Raw genomic sequence first — 27,646 nt, forward strand, 5'->3', positions numbered from 1 at the left:
ATCAGAAGTGATAAACGGCTCAGTGTGAGGCAACGTAGAGCTCCAGAAACCCCAAGTTCTGTGTAATGGACCAAAATAGCTTATAGAGAAAGCAAAAATAGAATTAAACTGTATGAGAGCGAAAGAAAGAAAGAAGCTTGAGGACTTAATCACTTTACTGAGAGCTGTCTTGACACTTCTGACATGTCTGGTTGAAGATCACATGGGCTGATGTCACTTGGTTTCCTCTCTAACCATTGACACATGCTGGAGCTACTCCACCGTTAACCAGGTAAGATAGCATGTTTCATTAAAGCAGTTTAAATAATTCTGGATGTGTGAGGATTGTATAAAGTTTTACAGATATTTTGTTCTACAGCTCAAGAATCCTAAATATTTAGGCTCTTGATATAGGAGTAGTATGGGCTGGGGATGAAGGGTGAAGTAAGGGGGGAAAGAAACAGAAGATATGAGTACAACACCCCCTACTGAGTCTACATTCTAGTCTTACTTAACACTTGATAACAAATCAAACTGTATATACCAGAACACCACAACTATAAATATATAAACAGTCTGATACACTGATGATCTGTGATTATAGTGTTAGTAGGTTTGCTTTTGTGCTGTGTGGTGACCACTTACATTGATTGGAGTTGGAGGTTTTCTGGAAATACCAGATCTGAGTCTGAGTTTCCATATGACAATTTATGCTCTATGACGTAACCGTATGTAATGTATGGATAGTTGTTTACACTTTTTAAAAGTGTATACATTAATTTGCAAACATAATCCAGAATAAACGTCATAATCCAGAAAATGGCAAGTGGTAGATCCACATATTAATAGAATTTACACCGATCAGCCATAATATTAAAACCACCTCCTTGTTTCTACACTCACTGTCCATCTTATCAGCTCCACTTACCATATAGAAGCACTTTGTAGCTCTACAATTACTAACTGTAGTCCATCTGTTTCTCTGCATGCATTGTTAGCCCCCTTTCATGCTGTTCTTTAATGGTCATACCACAGGACCACCACAGAGCAGGTATTATTTAGGTGGTGGATCATTCTCAGCACTGCAGTGACACTGACATAGTGGTGGTGTGTTAGTGTGTGTTGTGCTGGGTGTGTTAGTGTGTGTTGAGCCTATCCCAGCTTTTCAATGGGCGCAAGGCACACAGTAACACTCTGGACGGGGCGCCAGTCCATCGCGGGGCAGACAGACAGACACACACACACACACACACACACATTCACCTATTCAGTGTCTCCAGTTAACCTGATTTCATGTTTTTGGACTGTGGGAGGAAACCAGAGCTCCCGGAGGAAACCCACGCAGACATTGGAAGAACATGCAAACTCCGCACAGAAAGGACCACCCTGATAGGACTTTCTTGCTGTGAGGCGACAGTGCTACCCACCGAGCTACTGTGCCGCCCCATGTTAATTAAAATAAATACATTACATTGAATTAAAGGAGGCAAAGTGGTGTGACAGGTAGTGTGGATGCAACACAGCCTGGAAGTCCTGGGATGCTAAGTTTGATTCTTGCCTCCCAACCTGGCAGACCAATTGCTTTATGCCTGTATGAATGAGTGAGTGCATGATGCCTTTCAATAGCACCCTGTACAGGGTGTTTTCCCATCTTGCTCCCAGGTAAGCCACAGACCCACCCTGATTATGATTGACGAAGTTAACACAGCTGAAAAAATGAATTGAAAATCTTTATATTGGGTCAAAAATTTTCCATTTTCCAATGAACCATGAACAGAAAATAAATTTTATTTTAAAAACGTTATGAGCTTGCTGGCTGTCCCTAATCAAACCCCGGCGGGGTGACTCAGTGCTCACATTCTTTAAAGAAATTTCCAACTCGACTCTTTCAGCCCATCAGATACTAGATTTTTTTGTTCCATGGCAAAGAAATGGCACTTGAGAAATTAGAAACGAAAGGAGCGGAACGTGTGGTGGAACATGAGGTGATTCATTTCATTAGTGTCAGGCTCCCACAACAAAACCAACACATTCACCATGGGAGTTCCCTCACGCCTCCACCAGATTGTGCATCAGATGCATGTGCCAAATGGTGGTTAACGAAAAGTAAATTACAATTAATTAGAGGGACTTGAGACTCGCCCTCAGTGTGTATGCGCCAGTTTCTTCAGAACATTAATGCACTTATTTAATTTCTAAACGATGGAACTATTACACAATAAAATCACAAAATGAAGCTGTTTTTTGTCAGTATGGAGACAGACGGCATGTTAATCTCTGCTTATGCACATCTCTGTGTTGCATAATAATTAGATTTTGCATTATGTCCCAGTATAAAGTTAGAACTCTGCTTCCCATCTAATAATAACTAGATAATGTCAAGAAGAGCTTTAAAATACACCTGCATTATGCTTGGCATGTTTTGTTAGCTCATTAATGAACCCTTGGCTACTGGCTACCCTGTTAAATCTACGTTCTAAATTATTTCCACCTTTACTACGTTACACAGTTTTCATAAGATTAAGTAGAAAGATTTGATCTTAGTTGATATGAAACTGTCTTTTATACAGTTTAATTAAACACTATTAGCTTGTCAGCTATCATTTCACATTTTAATAATGACATTTATTTATTTCAAAGAAATTGGCAAAATATGCATCCCTACTGCATACATTAGAGGAAGCTTGTGATAGGCTCAGCTCTCCTTGACCTATAAAGAAAAAAATCTCATGTTAGAAAACGTGATGTCAGTGTGTCCAGATCAGCAAGTGAGACTCCAGCTGGGAACTTAGTTTTATTCATCTCTTTATTTTTACTCAGTGAACTACTTTGTCCTCCCAGAAACCAAGAACGTTTGTCAATAAATGCCCAATCAGCAACAAGAAACTAAAGTGATCAGAAAAAGAATATAAAAACACTAAATACGCATAAATAGTGAACGTTTGTAATTAAATCTTCTCAGAAGAACAATTTAGTATTCACATATTATAACCTTTAATGTAGGATGTTTAGTGAATTAAACAGCTCTTTATGATCCTGAGATGTAGGGGAGAGGGCACTTCACTTCTCAAAACTAAAGATCTGGCAGCCTTCAGTTTTTCGGTCAGGGGAAAACAAAGTCATTTGGCAGCTTGCTGTAACTTCTTTTCATGGCCTTTATTTGAAACATCCTCTCTGGCTCCTCTTTCCCCCACATTACTATCTGCTAAGCTGTCCGAGTTCTCCAGAGTGTTCTTTATCACTGAGAGACCTTATGATCATCTCCCAAACCCCCCATCTTCCTCTGGGACACTAAAGAGCTTGTTTCTGCTTACTAAACCAAACACCAATTTTAAAATGTAGCACACTATGTAAATAAGTTTACAATTTGGTGGGAGTTCCTGTACAGGGACACTTTGGTGCTGTTTGGAGGCAGACAGGAGGTGTAAGGTTAAGAATTTAGTGATAAGGTCCAGTTAGCCAAGAAAAAACGTTATCTCCAGACCGGCATCCAGTATGCTCAGAGCCTTATATATATATATAAACACCCTCAACATATTATTATAAACATGTCAATACAATGTAATTATTAAATAATATCAATCACACTCTTTTTAATTGCCCCATGAACATTACCATTGATATAATTTCATTTTTGTCAACCGTTTTATCCTGGTCAGGGCCATGCCAGGTCTCAGACACCCCATACAGCACGCCGATTCATTGGAGGGCCTTGGCCATTCTTCCCAGCCAATCATGCCTGGCCAGTCAGTAACACCACTAAGATTAAAACCCCCATCTGACACCCTGTGGACTGGTAGGTTAGAATAATAGAACATTGTGCCTCACGAGCACCCGCCCCAGGGACACCGAAAACAATGCTAACAGGAAACTCGCACCAGTTTACACCAGAAGCATTTTTTTTAATTTAAATCACTATCACTATATGGCCAAATATGTACACAGCTGATCATGGGCTAGTTGAAAATTGAATCCAGTTCTTAAACAATGAGCATTACAGAGTTGGTCAAACATTTTGGAGTTTGTGCAAGTCAAACTGATATAAGATTACATCCCAAAAGTATTTAATGGGGTAAAAGTCAAGGATCTGTGCAGGGAAGTCTTTATGAACTTTGCTTCGTGCAAATGAAGTTATATTCACAAGATAGTTTGTTAAAAAAAATAAATTAATGTCATTTAAAATCATTTAAAGTCAAAAGTTCAAATACACATGTATGAGACACGTAGCTCATGACAGTTCCAACAATTTCTGCAACTGTTCTCTTGTTACTAATGGATTACAAAAAAGTCCATACATTTATTGTAGTGTTTATGAAAATATGACAAAGGGTGTGTTTAAAAACCTAGTGAGCTGACTTTCTGTCTTACTGCCTACATAGGCAGCTTCCTAAGTAGAGAGGATTCTGATAAGTCATTGATTTATAAGGCAGGTTATTCGAACGTGCTACTCAGACAGCGATTCCATCAGTTTTCGCTAACTAAGCTAACACAGTTAGCCTCATGCCATTCAAACCAATGGGATGGGGTGACACAACACGCTAGCATGTCAACTAACATCTCTCTCCATGTACCAAACTAACTAAACTAAACTAAACTAACTAAAAACACTTGTGCAAGTTTATACAAATTAAATATCAATAATAATTTATTTATGTTTCAAAATTATTTATTTACGTTTCTCCGCACCGTCTGCCATGTTTTAAATTTTTTTGTGAGAAACGTTGTGCCGCACTGAATGCTGGGATTGCTTTCACCGCTAAGGCATGGCATGCTGTCGATATAGAGAGATCACTAGGTTTTCAAACACACCCAAAGTCTACTGAATTACAAATATCTCTAAATCATTTAATATCAGACCACTTTGGTTTTTGTTATTCACAAATATACAATTTACACACATGCATTATAAAAGTGTACTTAAAGACAGTAAACAAAAATTAAGTACATCTTTCATTTCTTTTTATTTAAGTATTAGCACATAATTTCTTTCATTTCACTCATCTTTGAACTGATGACTACAAAGCAAAAAAAAAAAAAAACACTAAATATAGAAAATTCCATCTTATCATGGCTCACTTGTAAGCAAATTTTTCTAGAGGTAATCTAGGATAAAATGCAAATCAGGGATTCAGGCTATTTTAGATCATTGGATGAAAAAACTTGTCTCTGCCCACCAAAAACGAAACAGGAACCAGTAATTTTGTCGACTCAAAGTACATTTTTGATTACTTCCCTAATTTCTTAAGTTCTTTTTCTGTTCAAGGTTTGGTTTTGGAGATCTGATCTGTATTGGCTCTGTGAAACCGTTTTGAAATCTCATCACATCTGAGTGAAGAGGTCAGACAGAGACAGACTAAATCAGACTGAGAGGAACAAAGTATTAGAGTTTTTATAGCTACGGTGGGTTGTGGGGTGGTTTGTGCCTCTTGGTCACAGACGTTTAATAAGGCATTGAAACTATTACAGAGAGGACAAATAGAAATAGAAATACCAAATAATAATAATAATAATAGTAGTAATAATAATAATAATAAGTATTCATGCGAATTAGATCATTGAAGTATGTTTAGGAAATCTAGAGAGGAGAATGTACAGGGTGTTTATACAGTGCCTGATCAGATCTGGAGTGTAAAGAAGCGAGTCAACAACCTGTCAACAAAATAAATTCAAATCAAATCCTTAAAATATGAGCATAATTTTCTATACAATAACCCTGCACGACACATTTGGGTGTAACATCTAAAACTCGCTGTGTTACAGAACAGAGACATACTGATTTAGCGTTAAATAGAGGGCTATGTCTCAATCTGCACACAAAATCCTACACAGTGCGCAAAAATAGTGGCTTTGTTGTTGCTGAAATTTTAATTTTTAATACAGCAGCTCTCTGTACAGGCTGATACAGCAAGCTACATACAGGGAGTTTCACGGTAATATATATGATTATATATGATTATATATATATAATTATGAAGTACATGTGATCCTTCTGATCCTTTCAATGTGTTTTATATTCCTATTATTCTTAGTTTTTATACTTTTTACACTTTTTTTTTAATCTTTTATTTATTTGGAAGGAAGGGCAACACAACAATCCTAGCATCACATGATTCACAATGCAAAACACTATGATTAGCCCACAAACTGAAACAGATTACACCAGATTTTGGATGTCCCTCTCTTTTTTTTTTAAACAGACGAAGCCCTCTTTACACAACATCTTGTGAAACAGAGTCTAAGCATGAGGAACTGCAGAGGAAAAGCTTATTAATACATTTACAAAACAAAGCCATACTGCTAATATATCAACATTTCAGAATTGCTTTTTGGCTGTTGTTGACAGCACCTGTGACCACTGCGTCTTGTAGCATACTGAGACCTATTTGTGATCGACAATGTCATAAGCCTGTCTAAACTGACTGGTCAAATTGTCTATAGAAATAGGTATTAAAAATAGGAATAATGCAAGATCAGAGTTTGCACTGGTAAAGGTGTGAAGGTCACTAGGTTGGGACACATATTTACCTGGTTAATTGATTATCTTGGTCGCACTTTAGCTTGTAGACTTGCATATATACTTCAGCAATACTTTGATGTTGGTGTTGTGTAAAACAGCTGAAATGTGTAAAGGAGTTAGGTGACATAGGTAATGAAATGGGTTATTCCCTGTTTTGGGAGTCTAGTTCCTCCACACCAAACTTGTGTATAATGATTCTATACACCTATAAGCAATGGTGAGCCTTAAACACTTAATCTGAAAGCTAAAAGGGGTGTCCACAAACTATAGGTTCTACGTTAGGCAGTTAGATGTCTGTTTTACAAAATTTGCCATGTGTTATGCGTACAAGCTGCTGCAAAGGGGTTCCTGTTCCTCTTATGAAACCATGAAGTACCCACAGCACTTTTAGCTTAGCTGTAAACACTGTACACATGCAAGTGCATGATCATTGGGGTTGTGGGATAATGGTTACATTCTACAAAAGTTAGTGACAAATGTACATTTTAGTCTAGGGATCATTTAGAGCAACCTACTTAGATTCTACATAATTTTAGGAGGTGGGCGAAATCTGGAGCACTCCATACAGATATAGTTGGACCTGCCTAGTTCAGATGTTGACCAGAACCAGACCAGACCAGAGGTCTAACCAAGGTCCAAACCCAAGTCCAAACCTTAGGACCGTGTACTACCTGTCGGGCTATTGTACAATTATTTAAACTGCATTTTTTTATCTGCAATATTTGACTAAGTGTGTTGATATTTACTTTAAAGCTTACTCTTTAAACTCTTACATTTTTTATAAAAGCTGAAACATTTGAACCTGAAACTGCAAATAATAATTTTTTTAATAACCAGACAGAAATTCAAAATGAAATGTGACAAAGAATAATATAGGGACCATCCAAAATGTACATTTGTTTATATTTGGCAGTAAAACTAGCTAAGTGGGGAGCTTAGGTGGTGCAGTGGTAAATTACGCTAACCCACTACTGCTGGGAGCTAGGGTTCGAATTCCCAGTGGTGCTATCGGCCAGTAAGGTGTCTACATACAGACATAATTGGCTGGATGAACTGGTCCGGGGTGTGTTACTGCATTGCACTCAGTGCTTCTAACGAAACCAGACCCATAGTGACCCTGACTTAAATAAAGCAGTGGTAAGAACATGCAAATTACTAGAAACCAGAAAACTGGAGTTTTTAAGCTTTTTTTTATTTTTAGATTAGCGACACACTCATTTAAATAGTGCAACTGATTCCTCGCAACCTTCTGAACTTCTTTAAGATGTTGACACGACTGCCACTGCTGTACCCCCCCACTTCCAAAAAAACAACCACACAATAATCAGATCTTTAATCTAATCTGACCTTCATTACAGTTTCTCTTCAGATTATTTTCCATCAGAGTTTTGCTCTATGCTTGTGAAAAAGCATTTTAACTGCTAAAGCAGCTTGTTTGTTTAGACCCCTAATCTGAATTTTGAAGAGACAAGTAATTTGAAAAAATGAACTTTCTTTTATTATTTGTTTTATTTTAAATAACCTTGACGCCAAAAACAGAGTAATTTTAATAAACAGAGAAACATCTATAAAATACAATAAAATAGATAAATGAACATGAATCATTTGAATAATTACATTTTAGCATTGACACAGTGGTGAAGGTGGTGGTGTGGGTAGAGGTCTGGGGGCTTGGATTTAATCCTGGGTTTAATTTTAGTTCGTGGTCATAATCAGTAAGGATTTTGTCATGTTCTCCTAATGTCTGTGTGGATTTTCTTAAGGCAGTCTGTCCTCTCACCTTCAGAAAATTGCAAAAGGTAGATTGGCTGATTTAATGTGTGTTTAGGTTTGAGTGACTAAATGTTTGTGTGATTCATCCTATCTTAGATTCTAGATCCTATCACAGTTGTAGCCTAGTGGTTAAGGTACTGGACTAGTAAGCAGAAGGTTACTGTATTTGGGTGGTGCCAGATTAAATAAATGAATAAATACAGTGTATCACAAAAGTGAGTACACCCCTCACATTTCTGCAAATATTTCATTATATCTTTTCATGGGACAACACTATAGACATGAAACTTGGATATAACTTAGAGTAGTCAGTGTACAACTTGTATAGCAGTGTAGATTTACTGTCTTCTGAAAATAACTCAACACACAGCCATTAATGTCTAAATAGCTGGCAACATAAGTGAGAACACCCCACAGTGAAGATGTCCAAATTGTGCCCAAATGTGTCGTTGTCCCTCCCTGGTGTCATGTGTCAAGGTCCTAGGTGTAAATGGGGAGCAGGGCTGTTAAATTTAGTGTTTTGGGTACAATTCTCTCATACTGGCCACTGGATATTCAACATGGCACCTCATGACAAATAACTCTCTGAGGATGTGAGAAATAGAATTGTTGCTCTCCACAAAGATGGCCTGGGCTATAAGAAGATTGCTAACACCCTGAAACTGAGCTACAGCATGGTGGCCAAGGTCATACAGCGGTTTTCCAGGACAGGTTCCACTCGGAACAGGCTTCGCCAGGGTCGACCAAAGAAGTTGAGTCCACGTGTTCGCCGTCATATCCAGAGGTTGGCTTTAAAAAATAGACACATGAGTGCTGCCAGCATTGCTGCAGAGTCTGAAGACGTGGGAGGTCAGCCTGTCAGTGCTCAGACCATACGCCGCACACTGCATCAACTCGGTCTGAATGGTCGTCATCCCAGAAGGAAGCTGACGCACAAGAAAGCCCGCAAACAGTTTGCTGAAGACAAGCAGTCCAAGAACATGGATTACTGGAATGCCCTGTGGTCTGACGAGACCAAGATAAACTTGTTTGGCTCAGATGGTGTCCAGCATGTGTGGCGGCGCCCTGGTGAGAAGTACCAAGACAACTGTATCTTGCCTACAGTCAAGCATGGTGGTGGTAGCATCATGGTCTTGGGCTGCATGAGTGTTGCTGGCACTGGGGAGCTGCAGTTCATTGAGGGAAACATGAATTCCAACATGTACTGTGACATTCTGAAACAGAGCATGATCCCCTCCCTTCGAAAACTGGGCCTCATGGCAGTTTTCCAACAGGATAACGACCCCAAACACAACCTCCAAGATGACAACTGCCTTGCTGAGGAAGCTGAAGGTAAAGGTGATGGACTAAACCCAATTGAGCACCTGTGGCGCATCCTCAAGTGGAAGGTGGAGGAGTTCAAGGTGTCTAACATCCACCAGCTCCGTGATGTCATCATGGAGGAGTGGAAGAGGATTCCAGTAGCAACCTGTGCAGCTCTGGTGAATTCCATGCCCAGGAGGGTTAAGGCAGTGCTGGATAATAATGGTGGTCACACAAAATATTGACACTTTGGGCACAATTTGGACATGTTCACTGTGGGGTGTACTCACTTATGTTGCCAGCCATTTAGACATTAATGGCTGTGTGTTGAGTTATTTTCAGAAGACAGTAAATCTACACTGCTATACAAGTTGTACACTGACCACTCTAAGTTATATCCAAGTTTTATTTCTATAGTGTTGTCCCATGAAAAGATATAATAAAATATTTGCAGAAATGTGAGGGGTGTACTCACTTTTGTGATACACTGTACATGTTTGATTTTTCTAATATATTTACTATCTCACACTGATTAACTAGAATCACATCTTTACCAAGGTTGCCAATAATTTTAAAGCTAAGTGTATACTGAAACAAATAGTCATACAGGACTGTGGGGTCTGTATGACTGAACATCCATTCATAACATAAGTGTGTCACGCATTTCTAATTTTACTAATTGCAAATCTCACGTTTTACCACATCCCAGTGCTGCTGCATCAGATTCATATCTAGTGACCGAGTAGGCCACTGAAGTTCCTGGGACAGGTTTGCAGTTTGAGACTTGTGCTTTGTGACATGATACATTATCATGCTAGGCTAGAAGTCGCCATTCTTCTTAGTCATTTCATACACCGTTTGTTTTTTATTCCCCAAAACGTAAACCTCTATGCAGTATAATTAGAATTGTATACTGTAACCACAGTGTACGGTTGAACACGTGCTGCAGAACATTAATGCAGAAATTTGGTGCAGACAGCTGTGAATGTGGAAAGTCCCACATCTGGAGGTGTGAACTAAAGGCGGTGAAGTGAAGAAACTCACAAACAAAAGCTTTAACCTTCAAATTACTAGAGAACTGCAAGTAGGTTCAAATGAATCATGTTTTGTAATCATTTGTATATCATTACAGTATCCAAAATCACACGACATTTACTTTGCTTGTTATTATTCATTTATTATTTAATTGATTAGATCACAGGGACCCAAGTTGCTGTGCAGCACCCAGCCTGCAGTGCAAACATGCAAACCTATTATTTCTATTGTTTCATGTATTTTCTATTTTACCTCCTGGTCAGGATCACTGTGGGTCTGATTAATTGATGAAAGACAGAAAACACCCCTGACAGGTCACCAGTCCATCACAGGGCACACACAAACACATTCACACACACTCACACTTAAAGCAATTTTTTAGTATCTCCAATTGTCCTGACAACTGGCACTCAGAGTTTCCATCTAGACACAGGGAGAACATGCCAACTTTACACAGAAAGGCCCCTAGCTGTCCAGGCCCTGTATGCAGTGAGGTGGCAGTGCTATACCCAATGCAGCACCATGTCACCCTATTCATTTTAATGTATTATCACAAAATCTAAATTAATATTGAATATGTTCTTTAAAAAAAAAGCTCAGGTGTTTATTCACAGCCTTTGCTAGCAGGTGTATAAAATCAATTTTGTTTAACATATAGACAAATTTAGTGTTTATATTTAGTCTGTTGCATGACTGTGCTCCTGTGCTTGTATGAAGTCCTGACTTCAACCCTGTTAAGACTCACTTTGATTAATTTTGAATGCCAAACATCCTCTTGCAACATCCATGCCAGACTTACAAATGCCCACAGACATACTCCAAAACATTGTGAAAAGCCAGTGGAGGCTGTTTCAGCTGCATATAGACGGCCAGCTCCATATCAATGCTCATGGTTTTGAAATAGGATTAAAAGTTGGAACATTTTTATAAAATGCATTCACAACGAAATCTTTATTTAATTGACAATAAAAGATTTTCAATGCAATTTAAACTTTTTACTGATCAAAATAATCATATTTTGTAAACATGCACAAATTTAGAATTTGGTACCTGCACAACACACAACAAAAAGTTGGGACAGAGGCGTGTTTAAAACTGCTACATCACCTTAATTAATTACACTTTTTAATCATTTGAGAATAAAGAATTATTGTTTTATAAGTTTTATTTCCCATTCTTACTTGGTAATAAATATTTTATTAGTTTTTTCTTGGCAGTTAAAGAAAGATTCAGGAGAATAAACAAACAACAGATCTTTGCTTTTATTACTTTTATTACAAACTGTCCCAATGTTTATGGAAACAAGGTTTGTGTTTACATGGCTGTAAAGAGTTTGGGAACTGTTGCTAAAAATAACACATTAATAATTTTGTCCAGTTGAGAGTAGTTATTCATATACCCAGCCGGTCATGTGGTTTATTTCAGTCTTAGCGTTTCCTGATTAGGAATTACAGCTAATGTTTAACAGCAGCATGAAACTGAATGGAAACGTAGCAAAAGAAGGTGCAGCTAGTGTATGTTCTCTCCCCTTTATTTATAATAAATGCTAATTATAATTCAACTTGTCAATTTAGTTACTGTACTTACTGCTGTGATTTCACAGCCAGCCATGTAAATGCTGGGTCATAAGTAATGAAGGATATACCAGCTAGTCAAACTGTTCCTCATGTGTGTCACCGTGTTGTGTTTCAGGACTGGATGAACTGCGAACTGCTCAGGCGTTGAGAACGATGCGAATGGCTCCACCATTTCAGGTCTGGATTGTACTAATGAGACAGAGAGCAAATGTGCCAGAATAACCTACAGACGAGAATCGACGTTGTTCAGATCTGGACCAATGAAAGGAAGATGAATGAATGTAAAAATGAATCCATGTTTGACATTAAAGAATACCAGCGTTACACTTATGCCATCATCTACACCATTATCCTGGTGCCGGGGTTGATCAGTAATGTATTGGCACTGTGGATTTTCCACGCCTACGTAAAAGAGACGAAAAAAGCTGTGATCTTTATGATCAACCTGGCGATTGCTGATCTTCTCCAGGTACTTTCATTACCTCTGCGCATTTACTACTACCTGAACCAATCGTGGCCGTTTGGGCACGTCATGTGCATGCTCTGCTTTTATCTGAAATACGTCAACATGTACGCCAGCATTTATTTCCTGGCATGTATCAGCATACGTCGGTGCCTGCTGATCATCTATCCGCTGAGATATAGCTCCACAAAACGGCAGCACGACCGGGCCTGGTGCGCCGTCGGCTGGTTTGTCGTGTGTATCTGCTGCCTGCCGTTTCCTCTCCTGAGAAAAGACTCCAAACCCACCAATGGAAGTTCGCCTGTGTGCTTCTCAGAGCTTCCTATGGTCTCGCTCTCCCTAGCTAAAGGAGTCACTCTGGTTACTTTTGCCGAAATCACAGGTTTCCTCCTACCACTCACGGTGGTCCTGACCTGCACGTGGCTAACCGCAGCAAGTCTGCGGGAAAAAGGCGGCGTCTTGCACGATGCCGGAGAAAAACGTAAAGCACTAAAGATGGTACTGAGCTGTGCTGGCGTCTTCCTGTTCTGTTTCATGCCCTACCACATCACCTTTCCTTTAGACTTCATTGCTAAATCGAAGATGAAAGTTAGCTTGATGTTTTGTAGAGCCGTACAACGCTCACATCCTATAACATTGTGTCTGGCTAGCTTCAATTCCTGTCTGGATCCGGTCATGTACTACTTTACGACAGATGAATTCAAGAGACGACTATCAAGGCCGGAACTTTCCGAAACCTTTCATTTGCATCGCCGGATCTCCTACTCCACCACCGAGGTGAAACTGTCTGAGCTCTCGGATCAAGGGAACATTCCTTCTGAGAATGTGAATCTTCATTAGCAATAGCATGAATTCTGGACTCTGCTGTTAGCACCGAGTAAAACCCTGCAAAGGATACAAAGAAACACATTGAAACAAGGTCACCTTACACACTTTCTGACCAAAAGTATGTGGACACTCGTCATTAGGTGGTCAAGCCTAACTTCAGGTCCAAAACTTTCAGATTCCATAATGACTGTGCCCCTGTGCACCAGTACAAACCTATTTATTCATTCATTCATTTTCTTATCCGCTTATCCAATTAGGGTCATGGAGGGTGCTGGAGCCTATTCCAGCTTTTCAATGGGCGCAAGGCACACAGTAACACCCTGGACGTGACGCCAGTCCATCGCAGGGCAGACACACATACACACACACATACACACACCCATTCACTTGTAGGGCAATTCAGTGTCTCCAATGAACCTGACTGCACGTCTTTGGACTGTGGGAGAAAACCGGAGCTCCCAGAGGAAACCCATGCAGACACAGGGAAAACATGCAAACTCCACACAGAAAGGACCCGGACTGCCCCTCCTAGGGATCGATCCCAGGACTTTCTTGCTGTGAGGCGACAGTGCTACTTACTAAGCCACCGTGCAACCCTAACCTATTCAGCATATAATAAATTGAAACATAGATTGAGAGCAAGGCATTGTCATTCAGCAGAGATGCTTGACCTCACAAATTTTACTGAATCGACACAAATTCCCACACACACTCCTTCAGATCAGATTGGACAATATCTTATCTGCATATGGTTGTCAAATAGGATTCTAATTATCTTATGATCAGGTGTCTACATACTTTTGGTTATATGGTGTACATAGGAATGACTTTTCAGGGAGGATCTGAATAACACAAATGCTTATGAACTGTGAATTCACTCATATACGAGGGATCTTCAAAATGTTCTCACACTTTTTTAAAGTCTATTTATTAAGAATTTCAAAAACAAACCACATCACTTTTCTACACAGTCTTCGGATGCATTTTTCCAGCGTCGTACCAACTTTTTAATGCCATCCAAAATGTTTTTGGTTGAGCGCGTAGCCACTGATGCGCCACTGCTTTCATATCACCATCACATGAAAATCTTCTTCCCCTTAATGCTTCTTTAAGCGTCCAAAAAGGTGGAAATCAGATGGAGCTAAATCTGGACTATAAGCGTCTCTCAGTCTCTCAGACACGACCGATTACTACTCCTCCCACCCTCACCGCTTATAACCAAAATATATAAGTGAGGAAATTTTTTGAAGATCCCTCACACATCTGCTAATAATGCAGAATATTTATGTTATACAAATATAATAAAAATAACTGTGATCAATATATTCAAATTTTAAACCTTGAATTTATTTATTGTCTGTTTTATCACCGCTTTATCCCGGATCAGGGTTGCAGTGGGTCTGATTCAGCCCAGAAAGGTTGCCAGTCCATCACAAGACACACACACACACACACACACACACACACACACACACTTAAACTCTTATTGAATTTTGATTGTAACAGACTAAATGATTAAAAACAAAATAGAAATCTCTCATGCTCTCTAAAAATCAGTTAAGAATGCAAATAAATCTTGAATGATTACTTTTCATTTCTGTGGATGTAGCAGCTTTATCAAGGTTTTGTTTGTTTGTTTGTTTATTAGGATTTTAACGTCATGTTTTACACTTTTGGTTACATTTGGTTGACAGGAACGGTAGTTACTCATTACACAAGGTTCATCAGTTCACAAGTTTAATGTCAAACAGTCATGGACAATTTTGTATCTCCAATTCACCTCACTTGCACGTCTTTGGACTGTGGGAGGAAACCGGAGCTCCCAGAGAAAACCCACACAGACACAGGAAGAACATGCAAACTCCACACAGAAAGGACCTGGACCGCTCCACCTGGGAATCGAACCCGGGACCTTCTTGCTGTGAGGTGACAGTGCTACCATGCCACCCCGGCTAGTTAAAAGTGTTAAAAGAAAGACAGAAACACAACAGGAAGCTTTGTAGCTTTAGTGTTACACCTTCTTTCCCCTGACGGTAAGTTTATTGTGTGTAACACACTGTGGGGAAGGTGTTAAAGTTCATTACAAAATGCAAAGAAACTCTGCAGCGTTAAAAAACAGGAAATAGTTCATTTCTCTGAACATGATTACGGTGACTAATTAGAGGAATTAAATTTCCCAGTTTATTTACAGTAGTATACTGCATTCTCCATACTAATAACACAAGGAGTAAAAATAACACTATTTGTGAAACACATTTTCATTTATTTAAGCAGCAGAGTCATCCTACATTTATTAATGCCTTCTTGTTTGTTTGTTTGTTTATTTGGATGTTAACATCATGTGTCACACACTTCGGTTACATTCATGACAGGAACGGTAGTTACTGGTTACACAAGATTCATCAGTTCAAGTTAACATCAAACACAGTCATGGACAACTTTGTATCTCCAATTCACCTCACTTGCACGTCTTTGGACTGTGGGAGGAAAACGGGGCACCCGGAGTAAACCCACGCAGACACGGGGAGAACATGGAAACTCCACACAGAAAGGACACTGACCTGGGGATCAAACCCAAGACCTTCTTGCTGTGAGGTGACAGTACCCACGTAGCCACCGTGCTGCCCCATTGTGTCAACTGTAAGGTTTTGTGAAGGAGGAAAAAATGGAACTGGGTTCAGAAATGCTCTGTAAGGAAATGGTTTGGTATCTTATGACCTGGTAAAGAGCCAAGAGTTTCACCCAATTCAAAATTTCGGGACGAATTGGAATGCAGACTGTAAGCCAGGATTAATCACCCAACACCAGTGTCTTGACTTAATTACTGCTGCTGTTGTGGCTGAACTGGTTGTTCATTCAGGACTAACAAATCATATACAAATCAATCAAACACAATGTTTTAGGTAAAGAAATGCATTTATTTTACACACATTATTAATCAGCAGTCCAACATTAACAGTGGTTCATTCAATCAATCAATCAAATCATCCAGCTCCATTCATGTTTCATTTTCTGTCTTGATGAACAGAAATACAACAATCATCTCTCCAGTCATGAATATCATCCTGAGCAGAAGTTGAACTACTGATCCATCTGAAAATGGGGATTTCAAACTATTACAGTATACAGTGCCATGTTGGAGTGAACAGGATGCAACGACAAGAGAAAGATAACAACAAAAGAGAATATTTACACCAAACTGACCAAACATCTTCAAGCTCAGCATGATGCATCTGTACAAGCTGTTAGATATTATAACACATCTTGTTCTTCATTACAAAGCACTCAGGATTCTGAAATCTCCCAACAATACAAAATAATAAACATTTTTTTTTTACTTAATTTCTATGTAACATCCTTTTGCTGGAGGATGAACACTTCCTTCTAAACATTAAAACCATTTGTGATCAGTTGAGTGATGGTTAACACACCACTGACTACTGGCAAGCAAGTTGTTCTGAGGCGACCAGCAACCAATCAGACGAGGTGGTAGAATCCTGAGACGGCCAGGCGAGACCGCTCTGAATCTAAACCCACTTCAGTCTAGGGGGTCACAAAAACTGTGCCAGCTTAAATGACTAAATTAGAAACCTTATACAATTGACCACACCCAAACAAAGCTATTCAGACAACCATTATCCAGTATGGTGTTCCCATTTCCTGCTGTCAAACAAGTAAATTAGCTATAGTACACTGTGCATTCTGGGAAAATGATTATATGTTATATAGTCACAATTTACCGGGCTAACACTAGGTAGAGCTAGTACACCAGTATTGTTCAGTACTTGTTCAGAATGGTGCAAGTTTGTAACATTATATAAACAAAGTAAAGTGCGTTCTTACTTTCCAAATACAGAATTTTTGGAGCACATTGGAGCACTATGGAAAAACTACAGATTAAGTTGGACTTTCCATGAGGTTGTGGGTGTTATATGGGTGTGGATAAACACATTCACATTAATAAAATGGACTATGTTTAGGTGTTGCAAGTGTTTGCATTTATTTTTAATTACCATCTATTTTGATGTTTGAGTACTTTCAGTTTCTTTGATTTTAACCTAATAAAAATAAGGAATGCATTCTCTGCTTTAGAACTAATCCCACCTACATTGTTGGGTAGGTGTGTTATTAGTTTTAAAATGTGGTTGCACCATTGAAGAACCAATAGACCCAATATCTAAATAACTGGGATATCTCTAGGTAGCTAATAAAGCAGCACAGCAACAACCTTTCCTCTCAAAATGTGAATTTTTCTTACAGACAATTGACTGAGTAGTTTAGGCGGCAGCACTGCTGAGTACCAGCACATTTTTTTTTAATATAAATTTCTGTTATTTATGTATCTTAAAGTAATTTAAGAACTTGCTTTGTTGAATTAGGAAAGGCTTAAATTATTTTCTGCAGTTTGTAGGTCCTGAATTTCCTTTAATGCACATTTTTATTAAAGTATGTCAACTTGTTTTGACATTTTAAAAGTAAACATTGGATACAAGTGACCGAAATGGAATAAGTTTAATAGCAGGTTTTATAATAGATGCATTAAACAGTGGTTTAATAATTGTGGTGGCACTTAGGAAGCCGTTAAAATCCTGCATTTGTCCTTTACATTTAATTTATTATAACTTTTTATAACGTATTTGGTTGAAACCAGGTGGTATTGGATTAGGATTTAATTTAAACTAAAATACAAGCAAATGGGATCCCACTTTTTAGGTTGACTTCAGATCCAGTCTTAGATACAGTGTTTGGACTGAATCATGTCTGGATAGCAGAGTTTGGGTAAAATGCCCTAGACTTTCCAGTATTAATCTGGTCTTCAAATGTGTTCTTTAGCCGAGTTAATGCTTCATGCAATCCAAATCCAGATGCAAAACTACGTATAGCACCCTCAACCTGTACACACTAAAATTACAACCCAGTCGCATGACCTACAGAGGAACATAAACAGAATAGACTGTAGAAGTTTCTGAGAAGCGTACGCAAGTGAGGATTATTTATCATACAGGTGAGACTAGATTACCAACATGTGCTTCAGTAGTAACATTAATTCAGGTCAAATGCATCAAGGTCGACATTTTGCATGAAATATTTACGCTAACACCATCGTCCACAAAGTAAAGAAGCAGAAAGAACACACTAAAATGGCGCCCCTGTAGAGGCATTTAGGGTGTAGAAAACTACTAAATGATTTAGGTTTTGGTTCTAGGTCACTAAGCTGTGAGCAGGTGGAGAAGAAAAAAGCAAAAAGGTCTGCCATTCATTAGAACGTATTCTAAAATAAGCACTAGCAGGAGTAGAAGACCGGCCCCTTTCTGCTTAACACCACCTCACTCACTCTTAATTCGCTCCACGTCACCCCACCAGGCAATGAAAGGGGGATCTTCTGTCCCCTCCTGACGCCCCGCTTTCTCAGGCTCGGCAGATTTTGGTTTCGGTGACGAATTTGTTCTCAAAGTGGCGGATTTTGAAGCAGTCTTCCACTGAGCGTTTCTGTATTCCTGTTAAAAATGATATTCATCTGATTAAAACAAGCAGAAGTAAATATAGTAATCATAAAAGATATAAACACAAGTACTCAATTATAAGCAATAAAGAACTGTTCATGTCAATGTACAAATAAATACAGTAAGCGTAACTAACAACACTTTCCTGTAAAACAGCCGTCAGTAATAGAACAATTCCCTCCCACCCATAATTCTCCATAGTTTCCCCACAAGAGGCTTGAATGTAGTGGTTAAACTGAGTGCCAAAGCTAAATGTGCTACCGGTAATTAACAATTAAGGTCAACAATTAAGGTGCGCGAGTGTGTGTGTATCTTTTTCTTTACCGGCATGCTAAAAGAACTTTTGGTCACATGGACACAGAACTATTTATAAAAACTATTTTTTTTCTACCCACACTTTGCTTGTAATTCTTTAATTATTGTAATTCTTTATTTCAAGATATCACTTCAAACACTGTAGATTATTTAACATTTTCTTCTATTTTTTTATGCTTTTTCTCCCAAATTAGCGGGCTCAATTTGTCTTCCGCTGCTGTGGATCCCCGATTGCATTCAAGGAGGGTTTATTGGTGCTCACGTGCCCTCCTTCTTTACGCCCGTGCTTCTGCACAGGCACCCCGGCACCAAACTCCTTGCACAGAGTTTGAAGACCCCACCCACTTGGTCCGGTCATTTCCCCACCCTGCAGACACAGTGGCCAATTTGTGTCTGCTGCAGGCACTGCCAATTGTGCCGGCTTGAGGGCGCCCAGACGACCGGTAGCAGAGCCGAGAGTCAAACCGGGGTGTTCAGAATCTCCCCCAGGGCTATGGGTTGTTTTACATTTTTTAAACATCTGTAAATTAGTTTCATTGTATGCTGCTGTTACACTACCCCCTGATTTTAAATAAATGCATCATAGCGTTCAGGTGGCACACTGGTGCCAGGCTTGATGCCTATACGAATGATTGGCTTAAACGAGAGTGGGAATGCCACAAGGGATTCCTTATCACAGCTGCAGTTATGACTTCTGCTGGCTGGAACTTAATGTACTAAAGGATTTTTCTGCTCATACCGACACCTCAGACTGCAAAATTCACTCTTGTAGCAACACATCTGATCTTCCCTCTCTCAGACAAAGCCAATTTTCTGTAAAGCACTTGTAGCCCATCATCACTAATACCCACCTTTGCCAAATTTACATATGATGTCAAGCTAAAGAAATAGACCATAGAAAATAAAAACATGGAGTAATGGATGGCATAAATCATGCTCATTGCCAATCTCAACCAAAAATGACCCTTACCCATGATGTCACTGCGCCGCTGCATCCTGTACGTGGGTTTACCCTCACATAGGTTGTAAATATAATAACCCAGAGGACTAATGTCATCAATACGTTCGGTCACCACCAGATCCTCCTGCACCAGGAACGTCTTATACGAACCAGACTAAAAACATAAACACATAAAAATGACGTTTTCTTTACATTTCTAGAGGTCACAAAGACATTGAGTAAGAAATTTAAAAACACACAAATGAAAAAATAATCCATGCATTTAATATTCAGTTACTGTATAGAAACACAGACCATGAGCTGCAGGAAGAGGTCGAGCAGATCCTGAGGAGGCATCACCACTGACGTGTTGAGAGGAATGACAAAACAGTTTCCCAAAGTTAAATCCAAATAAGCCGTCAGCTTCTGTTGGCACAGAGTAACATTGTTCTTAGAATTATAAACAAAAAAACTATACATTTATAAGTATAGACACAGATTGAGGAGAGTATTCAATCACCACAAATGATTTTTTGTGTTTGTTACTGTAGTCAGGCTGTCAAGCTTTGAGACCAGTATTGTTTTCACAGCATTGTGGTTTAATTTGGACTCATTCCTCCTGGCAAAGTGTCCTTAAAATCCCACAATAACAAGCGCCCCTCTGATTTGGAAATACTAAAATCAAACTTTATAAAGTATTTGCTCTTTTTTTTTAAAACCTTGGGGTATTTACACTTTCTGTTTGACTTTTGTTATTATTTATTTATTTATTAGGATTTTAACGTCATGTTTTACACTTTGGTTACATTCATGACAGAAACTGTAGTTACTCATTACACAAGATTCATCAGTTTACAAATTTAATTTCAAACACAGTCATGGACAATTTTGTATCTCTAATTCACCTCACTTGCATGTCTTTGGACTGTGGGAGAAAACCGGAGCTCCCAGAGGAAACCCACAGACATGGGGAGAACATGCAAACTCCACACAGAAAGGACCCGGACCGCCCCACCTGGGGATCGAACCCAGGACGTTCTTGCTGTGAGGCGACAGTGCTACCCACTAGTACTACCGCCCTAGTTGATCAGATTAAAAGTACTTCACTTTCTTTCTTCTTGCTTCTATTATCAAATCATCTGAACATTGGTTTGTCTAAACGCTTGTTTGCAAACTTGAGACGTGTTAGCATCGCTGCGCTTCTATTTTTAGCCTTACTGTTAGTGTGTGAGCATGTATTAAAATTTTGTGCAGTGTGCGTCAGGGTACGATGTGTGATTGGGTAGCACAGGGCACTAGTCAACTCTGGTAACTCAATGGTCACTGGTTCAAACCTCACCACTGCCAAGTTGCCACTGTTGGGCTCGTTAACCCTCATTTGCTTAAATTGTTTTATTACAGTTGTAAGGGGTTTTGGATAAATGCTGCTAATGTAAGGAACATTTTCACTTATGGATTATGAAACCAACTGTATTGACCAGGATTTTTAAGGTGTTTGCTGTGGCTCTGTAGCTTTTTCTATTGAACTATTGATGTTAAGTCATTTTTTCCTTAAGAACCTTCGGAAGCTTTTTCACTTTGACTGTTACTTGTTGAATTCAATCTGTCTAACCACTCACTCGCTCTCTTAACCGCTTATCCAATTAGGGTCGAGGGGCATCCCAGCTTTTCAATGGGTGCAAGGCACACAGTAACACCCTGGACGGGGCGCCAGTCCATCGCAGGGCAGACACACACACACACACAATTCAGTGTCTCCAATTAACCTGACTGCACGTTTTTGGACTGTGGGAGGAAACCGGAGCAGACACGTGGAGAACATGGAAACTTCACACAGAAAGGACCTGGACCGCCCCGCCTGGGGACAGTGCTACCCACCAAGTCACCGTGCCGCCCGTTGCCTAACCAATGATGATGAAACAAGTGCATTTTATAGTGGTATGTTGTTTGGTAAGAAGCATGTGAATAAGCAGATTTTGTTTGGGTAACTCATTCATTACAGTAAAATGCTCGATGTGCTTGTGAATATAAAAAAATTATGTAGAGATTAAAACTGTTTACTGGAGTAAAGCTCAGATCTTTGATACTTGTCGTTCGCACCACTTTGCAAAGAGACAAAAATAGCTTGACCTCTGCAATCTGGCTATATCTAATTTCTTACGTGGGAATTTATTCTGCACAAACAGACAATGTAACAATGTAAAAGACAATGTCAATTCAGATAAACAACTACTGTTAAATGATTGTGACTGACACTTATTTTACCCTCTTAAAATCATGTAGGATATATGCCGGGTCTCCCTTCCCAAAACGAGGAGCAGGAACGTTGATGATGGCCACGTTGTCCCGAATCTCCACGTCTTCATCGATGCGGGGGAGGTAATATGGCTCATGCACCTCCACGTCCATCGGCATGTCTGCGCTGTCCAGCTCGGTGAACTGCATGGAGCCGTGGTACAGCTTCTGTTGTCACAAAATTAAAAAAGAAAAGAGGAAGTCAAAGTTCTGTAAAAACTAAATATAAGAACGAAGATGATGCTTCATGATTTTATAACTGGTGCAAAAACGTTGCATAGAATCTGCAGTTGGGCTGCACCAGTTTCATCTCTCTCCACTCCACCTACCTCCTAATGTTAAATGCAAAGATGTTTATGAGTCTCAGAACTGGGTGATTTTTTTCTGTTTGGACACCAGATCTAGAGCATGTTGGGAATTACATTCCATTTTAAAAGTTCCTAGCCTTACTCTGATTACACAATCATGCCATGACATTTCCCACAGTAACAGCACTACTCGTGCCCACAGTATCATGTGTGCTAGTAATTTAGCAAGAGAGTCTGCCATATTTGTTTATAAAAGCAGTGAAACAGGGTGTGTCTATAGTGTGACTACCAAGAGAAATGTAAACAACCCAGATGTTTTACCTAACAGTAAAGTATTGATTAGTGAACCTTTAAAGTTGTTGCTCAACAGCCAGCTGCTGACTGTTGTTACTTCCTAAAATATATTAATACAGGTCCTCTTATCAGATGTACCTTAGGGGTGAAGTAGCGGTACACACAGGCTCCTCCGACTATCAGACCTGAGATGATGAAGGCCAGGCCGAGCAGAGTAAGAAGACAGCGCCCGGTGGAGGTCTCAGCGCTGTACACTGAGCCGGTCTCTGGGTCCTTGATGCACAAAATCCAATAATTTAATTAATTTAAGTTCATGCAAGTGCACTTTACTAATCAAACATTGTGTAGTTCACCGCTCACAATATAAAATATAAAATATCAGAATGCAAATCCTCATTTCAGGTCAAATGTTAGGGAACTACACATTTACAAAGTAAAAACAAACACTTAACTGGACTGAGATGCTATCTTCATTTTACTAGAAATTCAGCTTTTAAATAACGCACAGTCTGTTAGTAGATCTAAATGAAGAATTATTTCATTTTAAACGATCGAGTATTTAGTCATTCAGTATCAGAACACTGCAGTGAATCATGAAAACATCCAGCTTAGGCAAAAGTGTGATAATCAGGCTTTTTGGTGAACTGCAGGAAAAACATGATCTGCTGCCGGACTTTACCCTGTAACCAGAGCCAATATTTTACTTCATGCACCTTTTACTTTGATTAATGATATTGTCATAAATACATAAATACAATTACCAACTAAAATGCATAATAACTGTAATTAGTTTTAATTACTTTAGAATAGTCAGCTAATTTACAATATTATTTCTCTTGTTATTGGACTGTTTCTTCTTATTATTAATTATTTCAATGAAATGCTATTTAACCAGTCAAATAAAATATATTATTAGTTATTGCTTAATGTGTTAATGCAAATATACTTTTTGTAATATTTATGCAACATTATCCATCCAAATGTTTATTTACTATTGTTACTATCATTATTGTTATTTATTATTGCTATAAATTATAATATTTTTAGACCTCCTTTTTCCTGTTCTACTTTGAACTACATAGTTTTATATTATTTCTTGCTTTAATAAATAAACGTAAATAAACTTATGCAATTAAAAAGTAATTACACCTCTGTTCTTAATAATAGCAATATGACATACACCCAAAGACAAATACACAAACTAATTTAAAATATTGCAAAAGAAATATCCTGAAACGTTTTATTAAACATTTTTTTAATAAATTACTATAATTATTCCAAAATGAAGTAGCACGCAGGATTACTATAACAGTATTAGGTTAATTGACAGTGTATTACATAAACAGTTTCTGTTCCATGTTATATTTACTTATTATGCTATATTTTACTTATTTATACGATTTATTTTTACTATATTTCCTTCGGTTTAGTCAATCTGAGCACCACTGTAACGTCTGCCTGAGAGGCAAAATGGAGGCTCAAAACAAGAGGATTTAAATACACAGGCTGCGTCCTAAATTCCCTACAATTGGTATTAAGTACAATTGGTATTAAGTGCACTTAGTAGGGTGTAACAAACTGTTGTTATACGCCCTATCTAGTGTAACTACAACATACACTATGTGCTATTGGGGATAAAACCGCGGCGCAAATTCACTGCTGTGCAAGCAAACACAACCGCTGACCTAAATAAGATAAAGATATAACAAATAAAGGTGAATAAACGCTCATAAAAGTTGGATTTAAACGGTGCACATGTGCAGTAATTCTTACCTGATCTGAGAGCGGCGCTTCTTTACCCAGAGCTTTGTGCGCCAGGGCGGAATTAAACGCAATCTTCACCATTTTTACTGAATCGAGCCGAGATTCAGTGCAAAACTGCAACAGTAATCGCTAAAGGAATTAAAATAATGCTGTTAGAGCAGTGTGCAATAATACACTATTACAGCGCAAATCCAGCACCGCACTGTAGTGACGCACGTTTATTTGTGCCGTTTACACTCCAGTTTAATGATAACTGCTTCAACAACACAAAGCACCAGCGCCATCTACTGAACTGGGGTGTCAGTCTTTATTTATTTTTTATTAAGTCATTTATTGAATTGTTTATTTTCACTACCGCTTTGTCACGATTAGATAAAGTAACAGGAACACAGTAATACAGAGTGCAACATGGTATACACCCTGACCACAGTGCCAAATGCAGAGTAACACACTCCCACGTTTACCAAGTTTATACACATACAGTAAGTAAGGCCCTACCTTATTCACGGCTGTGAAATGAGCCGTTTCCCGTGAAATACGCAATTTCCTGTTTAACGTTAAACATACTGCAATCATACTGCAAATACATTAGTGTAACAGACTTTTCTGTGGTGTAGTATTCTGACATTGTTTAATGGATGTGAGTGCATTTTGTCCCTTTGGGGATTCCATAAAGTGTGCTTCTCTACACACGTGATCATCTCTCTGTAGTTTGTGATCAAAAGAACAAGCCTGTAAAGCATTTTGCTCCCGATAATCTGTCTATGTACAGTTTATTTATTTCTTTATAAACTCAGCAAACTCTAAAGACGCTCGGTTTGTCTAGCAATCGGTTAGACAAATTGTCCAAGATGTCAAAACACGGACCAGTATTTTGCTCTTTGAGAGGGAGCTATTAAAATAGGCTGTGCTGTGTATTGTAGCTTCCATTGATTCTATCATTCAGTTTATGAGTGTAATTTAATGACTGCCGTAAAACGTGTCTCATAATCTGGGAGGATTATAAAATAAAAAGGAGGTCCGTACAATTAAGCACAATTTCCTGTGAATTTAGTAGGGCCCTACACATAGGGAACGTTGAGAGCAGCCAGGCAGCCTTCTGCATGTTTTTGAAAGACACATGTCAGCAAAGGCAAACATCGAACCTATTTTTATGTTTAGGAACCGTGAATGCCAGCTGTAATGTGCGAGACCGGAAGTAAAAAGTGCATTTTCCAAAATGGTTTCTGGGACGGATTTTTCAAAACATGACTGTAGGAATCACTTCTATTCAGCCACAAGTTCCAATTTATTTTAAAGGTGCTAGATAAAGGGCATTATGTCAGGGCTCTGTGCAACACAGTCCAGTTTTTCCACACCAAAATTAACAAATCATTGCTTTGTCTTATCTCTTATCTTAATAAAACTTGTTTTGTGCACTGTGGCCAAACAGGAAAGGGCATTTCCAACACTGGTGCTAAATTTACAATGCTCTAGAAATTATATTATGACATTATTATGACAAAATTTTTTCAATTGAACTAGTCCTCAGTGATTATTGCCCTTTCATTCCATATGTCTGCCTTGCACTTATATAGTTTAACAAAAATGTTGTGACGGGGGCAACGTATAACTATGAACTTTTTGTTATGATCAAAAAAGCTGTTTTTAAACAGGTAAACAAGTGTATATGTAACAGGTGATATTATTATAATTGTGTAGTTTAGACGTTCAGCACTTTCCATTCCCAGGTGGAGCGGTCTGGGTTCTTTCTGTGTGGAGTTTGCATTTTGTGTCTGTGTGACCATGTCCGGAGTGTTTCCTGCCTTTCGTCCAGTGAATTGTTCCCCCCACAGCTCTAATAGGATAAAGCAGTGCTAAAGATTTTAGGCAGTTGTATCCTAGCAGGTAAGTTACTGCACTAGTAATCAAAATGTCGCTGGTTTAAACCCCACCACTGCCAGGTTGCCACTGTTGGGCCCCTGAGCCAGGCCCTTAACCCTAAATTGCTGAGACAATATACTGTCACAGTACTGTAAATCGCTTAAAGCCCTAGGCAACTGTGAATGTCATTAATCAGTTAACAGCTAACTGGTTAATATGAACATTAGCATGCCTCATGTCCCCCACAACAGCTGGATCAAGTTAACAGCCTTTGCACCTTGTGGGGTCACATTACAACTGTATCACCTTTAATTTACTGTATATAAAATACTCCCACTTTCTTCCAGAATGAAATTTTTGTATTTGTCATAATGTAAGATTACTCCTTTTCGGGTTTAGGTCTCAGCACTGCTTTCAATAAGCTACACCCGGCTGTAGAAACACCACACCGGAGGCCATGCCTATAGCAATGCCAGCTTGTGTTTTACCATCTTTATAAATCTGACTGAGTGCCCCCTTGTTCCATGAAAAGAAATCTGCTGGCCCACTCATGCACCACTTCCTCTGGACTTATAAAAAAGTCTTAAACATGGATATGAAATTACTGCTGGGGTTCGAGGTGGTCCTCTGGTTTAACTTTCCTGATTCCTGAAGGTAAATAAACACGTTGAGAACGCTCGAGTCAGGTTCTGCCAGTCCGTACTGTACATCTAAGTTTGCATCTGCACACACACACACACATGCACACACACTGGGGTTTGACATTTAACATGTTTAACAGACAATCTGTGGCCGGTAATTGCAACTGGCTTGCAGATAAACAAAGGCGCTGATTTCTGCATCATTGTTCGTTCCAGCACATACAGTGTAAAGTGGTCCTGAAAGCTGT

At 38.9% G+C, this 27,646-nt stretch overlaps 2 protein-coding genes across 2 annotated transcripts; one reads left to right on the forward strand and one right to left on the reverse strand.

Annotated features, from left to right (window-relative positions):
* Positions 1-234: 234 nt before the first annotated feature.
* Positions 235-15,068, forward strand: gpr174 (G protein-coupled receptor 174). Its single transcript, XM_062999713.1, has 2 exons — positions 235-271; positions 12,299-15,068. The coding sequence occupies exon 2, from the start codon at positions 12,392-12,394 to the stop codon at positions 13,484-13,486; it is 1,095 nt and encodes a 364-aa protein (XP_062855783.1). The 5' UTR covers positions 235-271; positions 12,299-12,391; the 3' UTR covers positions 13,487-15,068.
* Positions 15,069-16,371: 1,303 nt separating this feature from the next.
* Positions 16,372-25,098, reverse strand: LOC134319298 (integral membrane protein 2A-like). The gene is made up of 6 exons (XM_063000387.1): positions 24,904-25,098; positions 23,269-23,403; positions 22,499-22,696; positions 20,549-20,659; positions 20,264-20,408; positions 16,372-18,972 (listed from the first exon to the last, which is right to left on the reverse strand). The coding sequence occupies exons 1-6, from the start codon at positions 24,973-24,975 to the stop codon at positions 18,884-18,886; spliced, it is 750 nt and encodes a 249-aa protein (XP_062856457.1). The 5' UTR covers positions 24,976-25,098; the 3' UTR covers positions 16,372-18,883.
* Positions 25,099-27,646: the final 2,548 nt, after the last annotated feature.

Source organism: Trichomycterus rosablanca, chromosome 8 (genome assembly GCF_030014385.1).
Source record: "Trichomycterus rosablanca isolate fTriRos1 chromosome 8, fTriRos1.hap1, whole genome shotgun sequence".
Taxonomy (NCBI): Eukaryota; Metazoa; Chordata; class Actinopteri; order Siluriformes; family Trichomycteridae; genus Trichomycterus; species Trichomycterus rosablanca.